Here is a 20,325-nt window from a genome sequence, read left to right on the forward strand (position 1 = left end):
GGCATAAACGAACGCCATTATGCGAACTTATAGCCCAATGCAGACTAAATTAATACTTATATTTTCAACTTTTAATATGCTTAGATTGTTTTATAAATATAGTTGTTCACTGCTCGTTTCTTATTATGTCCTTACAATACCAGTGGTTCCCGCAAGAATGCGATTCGAGGTGCTGTGGTTTTGGGATTTATGTTTTGTGTACGAGATTAAATTAGACTTTCTATATTTTCACACTATCAATTTTTTACGAGAGAATTCTCCTTCAGTACTAGCCAAGAAACTCGCACAAAAGAAAACTCTTGCAATATTTTTTTGAGTAACAGCTAATTTATATTCATTGTTCCAGTGGATCTACTTCAGATGCTAGAGTTCAATGTCACCGTGTCTTTCCCTGCTGCACCTCTTCTCACTGTCATACTGGCATTAGTCGGTAAGTACTTAATTCTAATAATTATATAATTATGACAATGATGATTACATAGCTATTATTTTTTTATATATTACTATAAGGTTAACATCTGGAAAGCTTTTTCAATGACTAATTCATTTACCAAATTGTGAAGTTATTTAATTTGAACGAAAATTGCTTTGAGTTATAGGATAATATCGATATAAACATTAACTATTTAACGAATAACTGACGGCCTCTGTGGCGCAGCGGTAGTGCGCTTGTCTGTGACACCGGAGGTCCTGGGTTCGAATCCCGGCCAGGGCATGATGAGAAACGAACTTGCTCTAATTGGCCTGGGTCTTGGATGTTTATCTATACAGTAAAATCTCTTTATTCGCGGGGTATATGTTCCATAAATATGCCGCGAATACAGAAACCGTGAATACAGAATGGTAATTTATATGGGTTTATGGGGATACGTTCCTAGATACTCTCCAAGGCGTAAACGATCAAGCATTTCTATTTTCACTTTAAGCGGTAACACAGATTTTTTCGTGTAGAAACGCGTTTCTCAATTTTTTTAGTTCACATTATTAATTACGAAGAACGAAGAGAGCAGTAGAGACGTGTTACTCGATAACAATTGTTGTAACGAATGTGAAAGATAAAACAATAAAATAGGCAAAGCGGCTTTTACCAAAGAACGGAAAAGCAACATTAAAAATAAACTTAATTTTTTCAGAGATAAGGTTGTATTCTTCTGTTTGTTTACATTTTCAAAAACGCCAACCGCGGTGTTTGCGTCAAATTCGACAAAGGCGGCTTAGGTCAAAGTGCTCGGCGGTACCATTTGACGGCACTTGCAAAAGATATTGCCTTAAACACCTATTGGAATTTTGTATGAAATTTAAGATCCGCGAATAAAGAAATTTTTAGCCGCGAATAAAGAAATTGGGTTGCATTTTTTTAAACCGCGAATAGTGAAAACGTGAATGACGGAAGCGCGAATAGGGAGCTTTTACTGTATAAGTATTTATTATAAAATATAGTATCGTTGAGTTAGTATCTCGTAACACAAGTTTCGAACTTACTTCGAGGCTAACTCAATCAGTGTAATTTGTCCCGTATATATTTATTTTATTATTTATTTTTTAATATGTGTTGTGAATAAACACAAACGTTTCAAAAATTAAAAGTAACCTCACCCATTTTCATTGCGGCTTAAGATGATTAAGGCATACTATGCATATCTATTGTTTTTCCCTTCGTGATTGAATGCAAATCGCTCTTAGCTTTATTTTTTATTATCAAAGCTATTGAAACTCATTATACGAAAATTTCAAACTTTAGTGAGATGTTTAATATAAACTCAAACGAGGTTGCGGGCGACGACGCGCTCGCACTTCACACTCTAAGAGCACTTTAGCCAAGTTCCATGTTAAGTCCCATGAATGCATCAACGGAGCTCAAACGCAACCGTTTTCGCTTTGAGTCTTAGCGACGTGGGCGCTGGTTGAGCAATATTGGTATTAAAAGTTTTAAATTTTTTGTATAGAGCTTAGGTTTTGTTTAATATAGTTATACGTAACGGACGAAAGGTAAAGGGTTTCAAAAGTACTCATATTTTAAACAAAATTATAGAATATGTCTATCTAAATCTTAATGGAGCCTACTTAAAACATTGGTAATTTGAAAATATACTTTGTAGTGAAAATGCCAAACATATCTTGGGTTAAATTAAAGATTCTTTGAGCTATCATTTCAGCGGCTGTTATCTATGTTATCTATACCTATCACAAAAAGAAATTGTGTACTTATAGATAAAATGAAGAGCCCCAGGTTGGGCGCCAGTCGGGCAACGCACAATTCCATGATAGATAGTTGTGTGCGCTCTTCCTACGGTAACATATTGTCTTTGAACGACTTAGATGCGGTTACCCATTCAATTTGGCTATTTTTCACGTGTCTGTGTTCATGGTAACGTTAGTAGGTCGGTCGATTCAACAAGTCGGCGCCTGTTGCGCGGGGCGGGGCGCCTGTTGCGCCTCGTAGACGCCGCCGACGCCCACTAGCACCGCCCGTACTGATACCTCTGACCCACTTATGTCTTGAAGAACACGTTTCTAGAAGTATCGCTAGAAATTCAAAACCTAAATATAGAACCAGAATTTCTTTTCTGGCTGGCAGCTAGAAAAGGGATAGCAGCTTTCTAGATATTTAGAAAGCTCTAGCTTTGCTTCCCAGATCGATGTTACATGGGTGATGTGTAAACACTATTATTACATTCGTTTTACTGTATTCATGTTAACTTATTAACACTAACTTATTTCTATACAAACATACATACATAAAATCACGCCTCTTTCCCGGAGGGGTAGGCAGAGACTACCTCTTTCCACTTGCCACGATCTCTGCATACTTCCTTCGTTTCGGGTACTCTTGACCTGACCCTTTACCAGGACGTCCTTAATTTGATCAAGATACGTTCGTCTAGGTCTTCCCACTCCGACCTTTCCCTCCACACTCTCCTTTTTCACTTATCTCTATCTGAATCTCAATTCCATCATTAAACTGAAAGTGGCCTTTTCAGTCTTTTAGAGACCGTTAGCTCTCTACTCCATAATTCCGTATGTTCGGAACTATGGAGTAAGCCGTGGTATTCTTCCTTCTGTATTAGTGGCAGAGAAATCCCCACCTCTCTGAAGAGGAGACTAGGTTGAGCCTTTAAAAATCATCCTGGATTGGGATAAGAAGTGATGTATGTCCAAGGACTTAAGATCCTTTGGTTCTACACCATAGTATAATAGCAGAATATAAAGAATTGATAACCTTTGATTTGTTCAATGAAAAGATGCGCAAACTTTAAGAAGATCTGAAATAAGATATGAAAATAAGAAGAAAAAATAATCTTTTTAGTTGATGTTATAAATCTTACACTGTTATAGCAAATTGCTAAAAATTAAAATATCAAAGGCCCATTTAACGGCGCTCTGGTAATGATAGAATAAAAACCCTCTTTTCTATAAAAATGTTAGCATCAGAAAGTTCCCTTTGACGTCTTCGTAGCTATTAGCAACTTCTTGGAAAAGCTTACATAGGATGTTTGCGGTATCGGTAACGATTTGTATTACGTTTCCAATACGTTTGCCTCCCCATGTCAATAGGTATGTTAGTGACTTGTCTTAGGTACTGTATATAAAACATATTTTTTTAGAGGTTCAATGATTGAGATTTATGTATTGTACAACATTATAAATATTATTTTGTTGGTTTGGTCTCAGTACCTTCCTCTCTCCTCTGGATAATCCAGGGATATTATATTATATCTCTATTCTGATGTTATGATCCAGCATTAAGTAGTAGAAAGGATTTTAGAGAGTGAGTAGGCAGTCTTATCATGAATGTGTAAATACGATTGAAGTATCTACTTATAAGGTTAACCATGCGCTTTTCCGATTGTGCAGGTTCTCCATAATCTTATGTCACAAAAGTAGCAGTTAGCATTCAACTCGGAAAGAATCTATACTAATATTATAAAGCTGAAGAGTTTGTTTTGTTTGTTTGTTTGTTTAAACGCGCTAATCTCAGAAACTACTGAACCGATTTAAATAATTCTTTCACTGTTAGATAGTCTATTTATCGAGGAAGGCTATAGGCTACATTTTATCCCGGATTTCCTACGGGAAACGTCAACAATGCAGGTGAAAGTTGAATGAGTCGGCCATCTGCGAGCTTTCCACGCGAACGCTGCGCAAACCAACAAAGATATAGTAAAACAATGTACTAAAGATGTGAAGTACTCATTTTTTGCCACAAAAAAGTCCGCGAGAGCATATATCTATCTCTTAAGGTTTACTTACAATAACCACTTTTATGTTCATTTTTTAAGATTATTTTTTCATTATAAACATAAGTTATTTTGAAACCAATTTTCTTTAATTCAGTATTAATCCTTATCCAAATAAATATGTTTATTACTTTCGGCTTTTCATGTAGACTAAAATTGCCATTTACAGTATATAAATCAGACGAATAGGTTTTGAGATATAGTCGTTATAAGCAATTTGCAGCGAAACATTTAATACGGCGAACCAGCGTTCTTTCTAATACGCGTGACCGCCTGACCGCCTGAGGAGGATGTTTGCAAAAATAAATATGATGCCCAAAATAACTATCCCACGCGGACGAAGTCGCGGGCACAGCTAGTCATTGATACAGGACTTTGGTACAAATCGAACCCTCTACATTTCACTTATGAATCGGATACCTTAATCAATCTACCATTCACTTTTTTGAGTGAACAAGACAGAATATTGACAACGCCTAACGACAATGTGCCCCGTATGTATGTATGTATTGAGCTATTCCATTAATATACTACGTAGAGAATAGTTTGTAACGTATGTTCCCGAATATTTTATCTATTGATTGCTATTCTATTGGATAAAAGCATTGAGCTGTGTATGTGAGAATGTCTAGAATTGTATTGAGACGAATTTATTTGTATCAAGAGTATTGAAGCTCCGCTTTCCAACAATTGATATGTTTAATAGCTACTAGATCAACATAACCTATATAATACAATATTCGAGAGCAAATTTATGAGTTAACAAAACCCATTTCACCTACCTTAAATGTCGAAAAGAATTTTTTGCTGGTCTTACAACGTAACTGTTAATCACGAGATGAAGAAAGCAATTTCTGCGAGTCGCTACGGTGTAAAATGAAATTTCAAAGAACGCTAATTCGATGCAACGTTACACACGGATTGGCACTGAGGAAATGATAAAATTTACTGACTGCCTTTGTGTGGTTTACCTTGTGAAGTAATTATTTTTCTAGCAAGGATGGACGTTTATTTTCTTCAATAGAATTTTTATTTGTGTTCAGGTGGTGGTGTGTGGTGTTCAGGTTAATTTATTTCTCAAGGTGCAATTATCTTCTTTGACGCGATAATTTATTTTATAGGTTATTTATGTAGTGAAAGCGGCATGAATAAAATTACTTTCACCCTTTTTACAGTAATTGAAGGAGGTATGATTTCTTATAATATTTCTATGTTATGAAGCGAAATATTATTTTGCGAACAGATTGCATATTCCGTTTCAGCTTTGACATAGACGTGTGCAAACACTAAAATATTCATGGGCACACTAGTGTCCCGCATAATGTGGTAGTTTTCAGCAATTTTATTGCGAAACTTTGTCCGTCACTCACTATACCAACTTGGTGTTTCGTAATTTACGACTGTGTACCGAATTCACCTTGCGCTCGGTAGTACATATTGCAGTTGGTCTGACTCAATTATTGTTACGAGCTAACACAGAAATTCTAATCTTGAAGTTGAACATGTGTGCGCCCGCATATATCGTTTGATTAATATCGCCGGAGCAGGGCCGTCGTACGGATTCAGACAACTTTCGAATCCAACCGCATATTGTTGTGCCGTACACGTATATGTTTGGGTATAGCTGTGCCGTATGAACCCATGATTAAGTGACCTTTGTGTGAGTTCCTGAACCGTATTACATGTTTGAGACTTTTTAGTCCTGTGATGGAGCTGATAGTAGGGCGGTTAACCTGATTTTGTCATATCATAAATTTATAAATTTACCATAAAGGTAAAAATACATTGTTGTCCTTTAAGGTAAAAAATCGCTCACTTAAAATGCTCATCCCCTAAATTGAATTTGACTTGTTTAATATATATATATCAATAAGCTGAGATTCCGATCACTGATTTTAAGTAGGTAAAGATACTTATTTACTACTTGATGTTGCAACTTTGCGTGAAATATATACTCAACGTAATTTTTTAAATTTTTATATATATGTTCTCGTCCAAAAGTCTTTGGCTTACGCATTTTAAATTTCAATCCGGCCAGCGATGCTATCGGGCATCCTCCGGCACTCGCGAACTCTGAAAAATGTCTGCCGAAGAGATTATTACCCGACCGCGAGAAGAAGGGTTTTCAATCCGTTCTCGTCCGCAGAGAGGTTCGGCATATTTAATAAGCTCTATTATCTACGTCACCGTCCCGACTTAGACGTTTCAATTACAAAGATGGGATTTCTTCTAAGATAACAGCCTTTTTGAAGAAACCATTTTTGAATTGTTCGCTAGATGTTCTGAATTAATGTGAATGATTTTGAAGAAAGCGTGCTTTTGCAAAGAAATTGATTCTATTCAATATGGTGGATTATATGATTTACTAAATGTTATTGAGTTTCAATGTATTAATTTAACAGAAATTATTCTCAAATAAAAATCAGATCCAAAAATGGATCACCGTCACCGTTTTTTTAGTGTCGTACTATGACGAATGATTCAAAGGGGATGAGCCTATTTCAGCTGGCTGTGTTTTTGTTTGCTCGAGCATCGCATCACGTTCCCAGCAGCACGTACGTTGACGCCTCGCGCTGAATACTAATGGATCGTAGTGGATAGTACTGTTGCCAACTGCTTCCGCCAAGAAGGCGCTAAATCGATCGTAAATAACCTCTAGTTGTCTAAAACAAGCACTAAACGTATTAAGCCAAGTTATTAAGACGAACAAAAAGAAAACGACGTTCCTCACGGTGTTCGCCTATTTCGGTTTTACCTGGAATTAACTTCGTAACTGTCTGAAATCTTTGACTGTCAATAATTATATACAAACCCCAAATTTTTGAAAATGGGCGCTAGGCGTTAAGCTATGAACATGGCTAAAAACCGCCAGATTTAGCGCCGTGAACGCTCAGTTGGCAATACTTTTAGATAGGCGCCGCTCAGGTCTCGCGTTCCAAAATTGGATTCGCATCGCATACAGTGCAGTGTATTAGCGCCGGACCGGCCGAAACAATGCCCAATCAAATGAAAGTGTCGGTGCCGAATTTAGTTACGACCTTCGTCAGAAATTCGTAATCTTTTTTTTTTGTTTTTTAAATTTTACATAGTTTATATTGGGCTCGCTGCATAATTAGGCATGCTGTCGATCGTGATGAATTATAATCTGTTCACGGGCGTAATCCCGCTGCAGTGACCCGAGGCATGAATCGGCACTGTTTATATGATGCACCGCACTCGATGTTGCTATCTGTGCCTCTCTTTGAATTATTAATTTTAATCTCCTTTTATATTTTAAACCAGTTGGAAAAGAATTCGTTGAATGATATTTGTTTTAAACGGCTGTATATGTTTCTATATTAAACTCCCAAGATATAAATTTAAGCTCTGAAAAGATTTTTGTTATTCCAATCACTTTAATATTTATGGATACCTACATTCTCTATATAAAAATGTACTTTTTGTTACTGCAACGATTCTATATCGCAAGGGCCAATATAGGTTAGGTTCCCCAGCAAGGGTCGGAGGGCTTATCTCGTTTTAAATAAAAACCTTATTTACCTATATGTATAATTAATTTCGATCAATATAATTTCCATCAAGTGGAAAGAGGTAGTCTCTGCCTACCTCTCCGGGAAAGAGGCGTGATTTCATGTATGTATGTATAATTTCCATCGCAGAGCATGGTGTTTTAAAAAGATTTTCGTCCATTTAATTAATCCGTTGGCTAACATGAAGTATCGGATATCGCTTATTAATTTCCGAAGTGAACGGCACTCGGTAGTTAAGCCCCCGCGACAATGGAGGTAGATGTCCGGATTACACCCCATTTACGTGTTTATTTCATACTGTTTTCTTATTTATTATCATTTTATCAATCAATAAATATAAATACATATTGCTTTCCTGATCGAGTGATTGATCATCACGAAGAACAGCCTCATTATATGGTATGCACATAATATGTTCCATGTCCTGCAACTAGATCTTAACCCAATTAGTCCAAGGGTCTAAGGTTACGGTTAAGGTTAAGCATTATAAGAATAAAATATAAACTATTCCATAAGAAATATTTTTTTTTGTAAAACTTCATATGTCAAATGATGGGGCTTTTAAAAACTTTTAAACGTATTTGTTTGAAACTTTTCAGTAATGACGAGTTCTTCGCTGTTCTATATGTAAAAATATATACATTAATAGGTTCCTTGTTTGGTCAATTGGTGCACTAGTACACACAAAGTAGTCAAAACAACGCATAGGCTAAATTTTTTATCATATTCCGTGGGCGGACGGTATTATGCATATAGAATAAAGAATGACCACAAGGAAACTGTTAGCCATGCCATTGGTGGATGACGTTGCATTAAACCGATCGCAGATGATTGATGAGCGGCAAACACTGGCGGATTCGCTCAGTTTGCTGTCACTGTATGAAGTGCACTTTTATTATGAGAATGGCAATTTTTTCATGTACGGCGCATACGGAATTTTGATGGAGTTGTTATTGTACAGTTTATTGTTTTAGGACACATTGGTTGATTCAGTATTGTGTTATTACGTAGTGCGTAGCCACTTTTGGTGCTATTTTTTTTTATTTCTCCCAATAATTCCTTTGGTCTTTTGCTTGTTGGTAAAGACGGGTAAATTCTGGTTTCTTTAGAAAGTTCTAAATAACAACCATTGAGATAAGCAGTTAATTTTCTTAGGAAATGTCGATTTCGTGTGTTCGGAAAATTTATTTGTCATAAACTCAAATATCGTATCTCATATTGCTTATTTCACCAGTTTATTTATTCAAAATTCTCCATGCCACCACATCCACCGACATAATTCATATTCCTAGCTCCAACATGGCGATCACGGCATAACGGTAATATTGCCCAGACGTATGGTTTACACGGAACACGAGTCCTGTTCATTTGTCAGTACATACGGACAGACAAACATTTTGTCACTGTTATAGATAGTGCACTGAATATCGTGTTTTGTTCCGGTATTCAGTAGAGTAATTAATGGCTTGCCGGTCTGTAATTAAAGATTGATCAATACACACGAGGGATGGGAAGAACATACGAGCGTTATCACATGGATGATGTTTTTTTTATTAATTAATTTTATTACCTACTTAAAAGTTATCGTTTAGCTTCGTCAGTCACACCTTTTTTAACCGCTTCAAATGCATTTTATAACGATAACTCTTATATCAGATTAAAAAGAAAATAAAATATCTGTGTGTTGAATTTAATTTCACAATAGTTAGCGTTGATTATCACGATAATTTGTCTCTATTCCCGAGAATGCAGCGTCTGCAAGTTTTAGTGTCCAGGTCTACATCTGCGGAATTAGCCGGAGTGCTTTTTTATTGCATTTCGGAAGGCCGCCGTGTGGTGCTGCAGCTAGACATAATTTGGTAATGCGACTAGCCCGTTGGCACTTTGAGTACGACATAATTGGTGAGGTAACTTACCTGAAATAAAATGCTGGTTAAACTTGGTTATGATTTTACATATAAGTATATACATACATATAATCACGTATATATCCCTTGCGAAGTAGACAGAGCCTGTTGGCTTAAAAAGACTGTAAGGCTTCAATCTGCTGTAAAGATTGATGATGAAATTGAGATTCAAATAGTGTTTTGAATCTCACTATTTGAATCTCAAGAGGAGTCCCAAGTTCATAAACCTCGCCCATAGTCGCGTTAATATTTCAAAATAATGAAACAAAATAAAGCGTTTATCGAACTTTATTTAATTCGCAACAACATTTATCAAAGTATCATCGCTAATTTGTAATATCGGTTCGGAAGTTATAACTGGAGTGTCTATTGGTCCAAGTTTGTAATAAGAGTTAGTGCCTGGACCGACAACGAAGTTTTAAGAAGTTGTGCGCGCGACTCTACGATTCTCGACGCTTCAACTTCCAACAGATACTTTTATTATTTCCTTATTGCCGTGTTCACATTGGTACAATTGACTGGGCCGTGTGGTTCTCGCCACTTTAGAACACCTGAACAGGCTTAGAATGAACTATGAAAATAAGCACTTTCTCAGTGAAAAACAATTAGGATCCAAGTAGAGGATGTTGCTACGTGTAACTTCCGGAACTGTGGTCAAACATTCCAGTTTTTTTCCAGTAAGTTGTTTGATTAAAGCTTTGTCAAAAATGTATTGTTGAAGATGTACCTTAAAATTAATTAAGATAGTATGTAGCTATTATTTTTTTAAACATAAATAACATCTTAATTTATATAAGAAACAATAATCATGAGTACCCATATTGTTTCAGTTTGTCGAGTCCAAGCCATACGGAATCGACAAATTGAAATAACTCTGTATTGTTGTTCTATAGGCTTAGTACAAAGTTCGTAAGTTGTTTTCAATAAATAAATTGTATTGTGTATCCGCGAGACGCGTGTACAAACTTCAATATTTCTGGACTATAAGAAGATCAGAATGGAAACGTGAATGTTGGGACTTGTTTGAGGACAATTCTAAGTAATGGACTTAAATGTTTTATTTATTCCTTTTGTTACATTGTGTGACAAAGTAAGCCGTAAAAATCTCTTATCGTGTGTAAAGGACTCAATTGTTACTTAATTTCATAGAAAAGTTGATTTTCCCTTTTTAATCGTCTTTGGTATAAGTTGTTACAAAAAGAAATGTTATATTTTTTAAATTTTTCTTTGATAAACCAGACCAGTACCTAAACTATGCCTTATATATAATTTGGCTTTTACACAAAACGAGATCATTTAAACTTGATCATTAATCTTTTATAATAAGCTTGTAATATTATATTCCTAATTTCTGCTTCCGTTTTCTACGAAATTATTTTCTATCATAAGTTTCGAACTTTGAAATCTGAGTCAGACTCTCCTTTATTATTAATCCACACCCGATAGGGCCAGACGCTCGGTTTTATCTTAGATGAAAGCTGAAACTTCGCCCGTACGTTCTTTCTATGAATTAAATTGCGAAAAGTTTAATTTTTACCCGGGTTTAGTTTACAGATTAGCTGTGAACGATTTGGCATTTTCCAATTTTAATATTTTAGCCCCTATCTTAAGTTTAACAATGGGGGCGCCATAACTAATTTAGTTTCTAACATTATGTTTCTTTTGTTAAGCTTTAAGTAAATTAAGCATTATTTGTGGGCGATGTTGCAAGTCGTAGCATTTTGCTACGACGTAGAGGTGCTACGACATGGAGTGATACTACGACGTAAGGATGCTACGAAGTAGCCAGTCTAGTATTTTTCAATTTATGTGTTACCGTAATTTATTATAGTCGAATGTAATATAAATATTCAGGTCTGCCTGTCTGTATCGTACTTTGTAGAACCAAGAAACATACTTTGTGCATGTGCGTACCTACACGAAGCAAGGTGTAAACGCTAAGTGAATTAGCTCGTACGATGTTCTTGTGATCAGTGAAAGTTTCAATGAATTTTTGTTGCAAAAAATCCGACTGAATCTCCAAATATATTTGTATTTCTTGTGAAAAAAATCACTTACATACAATTAAATTCATATTTAAACCAATTTACTACTAAACTTCAACGATTTTGGAATTTTAAATATTAGTAAAATACATATATAGTACTAGTTGCGTTTTTTATGACTAGAGGTAAGACAACGCTTAGCTTAACCTAATGGAAATTTGTCATTTATGTTCCTTGAAAGAGTGTAGGGTAGTACTGAGATAGAAAAGAGGTTTTCCTGAAATTATGAATGCTAACGACAACTTCTAATAAAGCAAAACGTCAAATACAACATGTGTAACAAAACCGGGTAACCTCTGACCCGTCGAAGCGCGACCTACAGGCGTCAGTGTAGAACAATAGACCACCCTTTTGACCCGCCGAGGGCTCGTCAGGCTGAGTCACACAGATTAACACAGCGATCCGCTCACAGTAACGGGATCTATGAGGCCATTGTTGTTATATGCAGTCGACAAAATTACTTAAAATATACACTGCACAAAGAAAAAATAAACGTGATGGAAATTAACATTTTGAGGATAAAGAAGACAGCGTGTTACGTGATGTTGTGATGTGATTGAGGATATAGTGACGGAATAAAAAAGGGAATGCTAAGATGATTTAGTTATGTTGAGAGGATAAAAGAAAGCAGGTTAACAGAAGAGCTTTGCAAAGCGAATGTTCGAAAGGGAACGAATGCAAACGAACCTTGGTTAAATTGGGGACTTTCTGGTTTAAAAGATAATGAAAATGGATGGATGGTGGCAATTATATACTTAGATATAGTCTCTGGAAATGTTTATCAATCAGGGAAAATTACGTGACTATATTTTAAAAAAATCTATCAATTAAGAAAAATGCCGTGGCTATATTTATAAAAAAAACTTCGAGTATATAGTGGTAAACTTTATTCAAACTGTGTGTTTATTAGAGTTTTCACACACATAAGCGGCGTCCGTCACGTGCAGTCCGCACCGGCGATATCACTATTTTGTTTGACTTCCCGCTCGCCGAACGCAGAACTAATTATGCCTCCGGGCTGCGTCCGTTCTTCGCAAACTTCGAAATGAATCTGTGCGGTCGTCATGTGGAAGCGTTCGCTTCTAAACCAGTGTATGTATGTGAAATGATAAGTCCTGTGATCTTTTGTACCGTAAGAAAAAATTAAATTTTCCACCTTCAGCTATTTTTTCCAAATAGCTGAACGTCTTTCCAAGACTGTTTTCAATTTTTTTTTTTCAATTTATTTATTGTTGCCTCTGTCTACCCCGCAAGGGTTATACGGGACTGTACGTATGTTTTTTACAGTTTATTTCCATTTACGTCATAGCCTCATAGCTTGACACAACTATACTATAGGTATTTTTACTACGATACTTTACCTATTATTAACGTAAACCTAATTTTAAACTTATCTCTCATTTGTAAGATTGAGATTACGGGTTGCACTAAGATTATTCACTAAGAAGGCAGCAAGCGCGGCGATTTCGTCTCAATTTCCTGCACTTTTATCTAAAGGCTCTCGTCTCATCTGTATACTTGCTCGAGGGAACGAATGTTCTATCTAATTAACTTTATCATAAAGCCCAGGTTATTGCTTTAGCCCGTCCGACAGTTAATCGGAAACTCGCTTCAATATTGTTGAGACTTTTTTCTTATATACCTAAGATATTATAGGAGATTTAAATGTTGTTCATAGTACATATTTCAAATCGACATCATAAGCTTGAAGTTCCGACAAGCTAATATGGCTATATTTAAAATATATTTCGGTGTTTTGTCTTGAAGTAGTAAAAGCACAGTCATTTTAAAACAACATTATATTATTCACTTAGGGATCAAATAGCTGTAAGGGTGTAAACATCTCCCTTCTAACTATTTGATCTTTCATATTTAATTTTATTAAAGATTTCTTTCTCTCTCTTTAGTTCTAAGGTTAATTGAACTATATCTTCCATATTATGTATTGAAGTTTCCGTTAAAGGAAAAGCAATACCCTTTTACAGAAGCGCTGACGGTGCATAAGTGTGTTATGTGTGTCGAAGAATTAAGTCAGTTTGTGTAAATTGGGAACATCCGGGTTCGCCGGAAGCGCTCCTCCACTGCCTTTGCGGGGGAACTTTTGATTATATCACTACGTTATAGAATAAGGAGAGTACACAAATCACACTTAGTTACTTTAATTTGCGTCAGACTTGACTTTAGTGGTAACAATGACGGTGCCAATAGTGTGGAAAATTTTAATGTTGCAATACAAATTTCGGTTAGCCGGAATATTGTCAGCTTGCGTTTAGTTATCGTTACGGTATGGTAATATGGCACAACCTAAACTGAACAATTGATTACTTAGCTAATAACTTATGTACTTATGCATCTCAGAATTGTGACGAATTCAGCATTTACCTTTAATTTGTGTATTTTGTTTACCTACTTACATTACCGCGGTTTTTCCCGATTTAATGATCTTCACCCTTATCCATCCTGATATTACATTCTTCATATTGATAAAAAAATTGTAATTGGTTGATGAGCTCCGACGATTATTAGGACATGAAAACATACGATCACATTCCTTCCTTATTTATTTGCTGTAGAAGTCCATATAAAAAAATATATTTTTAAATAATAAAAAAAATAACATCGGTTATTTTGATAGTTATTTTAGTTTGTTGGTCGTCTGCGTTGAAACCTATCGCAGTTTTAAATCGAATCGTGCAATATTGCTTGCACTTTGTTCCCAAGTGGCTTAACGGTTGTTTTTCATTTCGAAACGTATATACAATGTCGTCCTCATTCTTTTATGAAACTAATATGAACTTTATTATTGTGACAACCGTGCGTCTAATGCAGTTTGCTTTATTTCCCTGTAAATTCATTTTCCAAGTAAACAACAAACGAATATTGCGTTGGCTTCGTTGGGACGTTCAGCGGAATAGCAAAGTCATTTGACGTTTATTATATTTTTAGTTTAAAAATGGTAATGTTTGGAAGGTTTTTTGTATGAAGAATGTTAACTTTTATTTGATTTTATAACTTAAAATAAACAAACAAACTAAGCAGTGGCCATTACAGTTTGACATATTACATGAACAATTTGAAATTGAGTAAATATAACTTATAAAAATAATAAAACACAATTTACTTTAACACAATAATAAGTTATACCAATAAAACATTTATTTGCTTTCATGAATGAATTTATTTTTCCATGTAAATACGTCGAATATCTCCTTCCCTTTCATAGCACAGCCAGAGCAAAAAGATTTTCTGAGAAACAGTGGAAATATGCGTCTCTTCATTCTGCGTCTAGAACTTTACACTCAGACCAACTAAGTTAATAGAGAAGGCTTATTTTTAACGAAAGGAAATTGTGACTTTGTTTCGTGCTTTTACACAAAGAGGAGGAAAAATAAAAAGGATAGAATAAATGTCAAAAAATAGAAAATGATCCACCTGACTTCATCGACAAGAGATATGTAGTTTTAAAACATTAGAAATGTTAAACTTTTTATGGATAAAATTATGTCAATTTGCGTGTCTATCCAACGTCTGTCATATTCGGTTGTAGTGAACATGCGATTCTTTTTAAAAATATTAAACATTTTTACAGGCTCTTCGACTTAAGTAAATATTAAAGATTCATAAATAATGTAGTCAAATATACATATCCCGTCACTCTGTCGTGAATTATTTTATTAGCGAGTGAAATCTACCAAATTGGTAAAAATGTATGTATGTTTGCTTGTAAAAATTAAACTGTTCGCGAGTTCGCTATGGACATCAGTAGTAATTTTAATTCTGATATTTTTTTTTTTCAAAAAACTTTTTTATCCATTGTCTATTTACTTCAAATCAATGGACCCCTACTGAGTATTTCCTGCTACGGTATCAGTTTCCATGTCGGATGATGTTCAATTGCATGTGCATTGCAGGTTCTGAATGGACTGCACTGAAATACTTCTGTGCGAAACCGTAAATATGTATGTATCCGAGTATTGCTTTGGTATTTGTGATAAATGAATCGGATCACACTATTTTTCAAACAAAGGTTTTTTCAGTTTTGTTATTTAAAAGATCGTATCAAAGAAGATTTTTGAATCATAAATACTATCATATTACCTCCATGTCGTTAGTAATTGATTAATTTAAGGGTTTCCTTTTAAATTGTTTTGTCTTTTTAAAATGTCTGTTTTTTGATTAGTTCTGTTTTTATGGACGCATAATATACCACTTTTCAGTATGTTTGATTAATAACGTAAATATTTGTTATGTTTTTAATCAAACATACTGTAAAGTGGTTTGCGGTTTCCCCCATCGGTTGGTTCTATTGCATATAATGATGATTTTATTATGTAATTCAATGTTTGAGAGCAGCGGGCAAACACTTTTAATTTAGTTAGAAATGTATTTTGATAACGGATGCGTTCTGTTTTCACTGATGACGTCCTAATGTAATAAAATTCTCACCATACTAGCTTTCACCTGCAGCTTCGCCTGTGCGAATTTAGCGCCACCTACGATTTACACGCGCTAGTTTACGTCACCTACATGCAGAATTTTAGTGCCACCTGCAAAATATATAGGTTTTTACCGTACTGTACTATACACAAAATTTCAAGAAGTTACAAATTCTATCATTAAGCCAAACAGCTGAACGTGGCCTATCAGTCTTTTCAAGACTGTGCGTTCTGCCTACCATGTAACGGTGAGACGTGTTGTGATGTATGTAATGGTGGTTAAAGTTATTTAACCTTAAAATTTTGTATCAAAAAGCTCAGGTTAAAATGCATCCAACTTGATAGTTAATCCAATATTTTATGGAAATCTGCAACGAAATTTAGTAACGCGCCACCGGGAAGCGTTGCAAAGCGTGAGAGATTGAATTAGTGGCGGTGGATTTTGAGCCTTTTTTTTTCCGGGCGCTGGACAAAAAAAGGCGTGCCGTCCGCCGACCAACGTTGAATCAATTATGTGACGTTGACGCGGCGCGCGGTGGTAATTCCATCGCTCGACAAATGTTGATTCGACCGCGAGGCATGGCCAGGCCTGCCTGACTGATCCACTCTCCCCATTAGCTGTACGTTAGTGCTCTGCCCTAATTTTACCTGGTCACGGGGCCTCAATTTCCTGTATCGAGTTACCGTAGATTTTGCGAATTTCGAACTAAAATCAAGTATCACTAGATTCCTTGGGTAGGTTAACCAGGAGGGGTAAGCGTTTCTCTTTGTGTTTTAATTAACATTAGTATCATGTTTAATAACATGTCATGTCAAAGTCGTACAAATATTATTACCACATCTACATCTTCCAACTTACATATTTATTTTGCTTTGTCTATAATCAAATATTCAGGCAATTATGTACCAGTGAAACTAGTGGAAAGTAGCGTAAACTAATAAACCAACGTGAGTGCCAAAGCGGATTATCGAAATTAAACGTCCCCAGATATTTTAATTATTGACTCGTCCACATCACTATTGCGAATCGTTAAAGGAAATGAAACTACTTTTACATATTCACCTGTATATTTTATTTTTAAATTTGTGTTAAGATTTAAAATAATTGAAGAAGATTATCAGAATTAGGATTAACAATTGTTGTATACTGTAATGCGATAAGGCTCGTCTTCATTTCCTCTACCCTTCTAATTGGGTCGTAAAAGTTCCGCGCCTTATTTTAACCACCAGCTCGTTGTAATCAAATAAAATTGAATTTATTAATTAATTTATCGGCCTGAGTAACGTAGGAAATCAGTGTTTGGCTTTAGATGCGAGCGGTGTCGAAATTGTTCTATTGTTCGAGTTCCGATCAATATATTGGCTAATTTTGTGTTGCTCTGTTGAATGATAATTGGAAGTTGATATTGCTGAGTCTAGTGTATAAAGAGGTCTGTCGTAAGCCGGTAGATTGGTTCGTCTCGGCTCGGGCTGGCTAATCTCACGGCAGCAAGGGCCACAATAGGCTTTATTAACATGCATGCGTCCCGCTCGATACAAATTGTCGATGAGTCGCCGTATTTGCGGCGAGGCGGGCACTGCTTGAGCCGATCCTAGCGTGTAATAATGCCATCGCCGCTTGTTATCGAAGTTTGTCGTCTGCCTAAACCCCTTGGGTTCGTCACATATCATGTTGATATTATGAAACGTTTGCGATATTGTGTAAGCTCTTATTAAGCAAAGTAGAATAAACGCGGTGAAAAAGTGAGCGAGTATGATCTGGCGAGGAATGTTGTAGGTAATGTGAAAAAGAAATAGTAAAATGATTAAAAAAGAAAATGGTTAGATGGTTTGGTCACGTCGAGAAGATGAATGAAAGTAGGTTGACTGAGCAAATATACAAAATTAGTGTGAATGGAATTGGTGGAATGGGAAGGCCAGATGAACGTACCTTGATCAAATCGGAGACGTTCTGGCAAAAGGTCATATCAAGAGTAGTTTCTTTATGAAACATCTCTCGTCTGACCTCTGTGACACAGATATCAACAAAAAATCTTTGACAAATGTTGAACTAAGTGAAAGTGCTTGCAAACCCTAGACGATCTTTGCGGACTGAATTTCTAAACAAAACGTATATTCTGAAATTAAATTGCACTACTGTTTCACTATGTAATCTGTTGTATAATAATACCTTAAGATTCGCGATCTATATTTGTTGTTACAAGAGGTTTTAGCCTCATTGAAATATATACCAGGCAATTAAAATAGAATTACCGGGCCCTCGATACAGCTTACCTTCCGTTCTTTATTTATTTATTGCCACTTGGAAATCATTCAGCTTGTATTGGAATTTCGCTAAAATATATTTGAAGTATTTTATGGTTCGATAGGTTTATTTAATTAGCAATAGTGTCCGCTTGTTTTGGTGGATTTTGGGGTTCGGGACAAGTTTAATTGTTAAAGTGATTAGTGACAAAAACTTGTCATGGACTTAGGCTACTTATTTTATATGTTTAGGTAAGTATAATTAAACGAATAATATATATCAATAGTTTTTTTTATTTAGGTACACAATGTTTTTAAAATGTGACTCATAATATGATTGCGGTTTATACCGGAACCAGTCAAATATTCTCATGATTTTCTTACAAGGGTGCTACGAATAGACCCATGATTCGAATTAGTAAAGAATTCAAAAAGTTAATTTAAACTACAATTAGAAGAGCAAGTTGACTGAAAAGACTGTTTTAATGAGATAACAGCTAATGAAGAGAAATCCCTTAAACGATATCGATTGCAGCTCAGGTCACGCTAAGGTTTAATTTTACGGGTTCCAGTCATTGAGTCACTCCCTTAGGATCTGGATCATTAAGTGGGCAAATGGTTAATGAAAATAGAATGAGCACTAAACATCGAAGTGGAATTTCGCCAGTCACCTAGCCGTCGTTAAATGTTGTTATCGCAGCGATTAAGTAACAAAACAACTGGAGGAGGGCGCTGGCTGTACTCGCTTTTGTACTGTTAGATTGTGATTTGGTTTGGGCCAACAGCTGAAAGTATGTGCAAAAGAATCTTCATTACAATACCTATCTTTTTTTATTTGTGTCTTCATCCACATCAACTTGTGCTAAAGAGCTGTAATCGACATTTCGTCAAGGCTTTTCTGCACATTCGGGCGACGCAATGTGTCAGTTTGATCTTATTTGATCAGGATCTTCGTTCAACATGTTGACGGACGTTAAATTGTAGTCGCTCCATTACAAACATTACTACTCCTGGATCGAGGTAGACTCGTGGTCCTCGTTATTGTGATGATGACTTTTGAGGTATTCGTAGACCACTTGTGAAAAGAGCAAATAATTTTATGTGTATGCAGTACTTACTCTGGCCAAGCTCTGGGCCCTAAGCAAAATAGTGCTACCTGAAACATGTAAAAATAAGAGTGAAAAGCAGCTCCTACACATCTCAACCAAGTCTTAGGTCCAATAGGAGCACATCAATCGCAGCGGGTGTCTGAACGAAGGCGAGGAGGGGGGAGTAGTCGCGAATAATAATCTCAGTTTACGACGGCAGCCGAGTGAATCAATAAAAACACTAATAATGCACGGAGGTAATCCGGGCCGTGCAACGTCGCGATTACCGGCGCTAACGATCTCGTAAAGGCGGATCACGGGTGCACGGCTTAGCCGAAACGCGGCGGGACACGCAGTTAGACGCCGGCGTCGTTCAGTAGTTAGCTATTAGTAGGCCTGATGGATTCCATTTGAATTGATTTGGTGCATTATTCATTTGCCTATATACATATGTATGTATATAAGGGTTTAGAGCTTACATTACTATACAGATGAAAGCATCGTTATTAATATAAATAAATATAAATATATACGGGACAAATTACACAGATTGAGTTAGCCTCGAAGTAAGTTCGAGACTTGTGTTACGAGATACTAACTCAACGATACTATATTTTACAATAAATACTTATATACATAAACATCCAAGACCCAGGCCAATCAGAAAAAGTTCTTTTCTCATCATGCCCTGACCGGGATTCGAACCCGGGACCTCTGGTCTCACAGACAAGCGTACTGCCGCTGCGCCACAGAGGCCGTCAACTATTAATAACTATTAATAGTAAGTACCTACTTATATTTGAACAGTTACGAACTGGGATCCTTTGCTAGAAAAAG

General features: G+C 36.0%; 1 protein-coding gene across 2 annotated transcripts in view; it reads left to right on the top strand.

The window, feature by feature from the left end:
* The window catches only part of LOC106132760 (membralin), an 89,353-nt gene that overhangs the window by 18,206 nt on the left and 50,822 nt on the right, over positions 1-20,325 (top strand). For both annotated transcript variants that reach the window (XM_060949529.1, XM_013332282.2), the window contains exon 8: positions 347-430. In XM_060949529.1, the coding sequence (XP_060805512.1) occupies positions 347-430 (84 nt within the window). The remainder of the gene's footprint in view (positions 1-346; positions 431-20,325) is intronic.

Source organism: Amyelois transitella, chromosome 19 (genome assembly GCF_032362555.1).
Source record: "Amyelois transitella isolate CPQ chromosome 19, ilAmyTran1.1, whole genome shotgun sequence".
NCBI classification, from domain to species: domain Eukaryota; kingdom Metazoa; phylum Arthropoda; class Insecta; order Lepidoptera; family Pyralidae; genus Amyelois; species Amyelois transitella.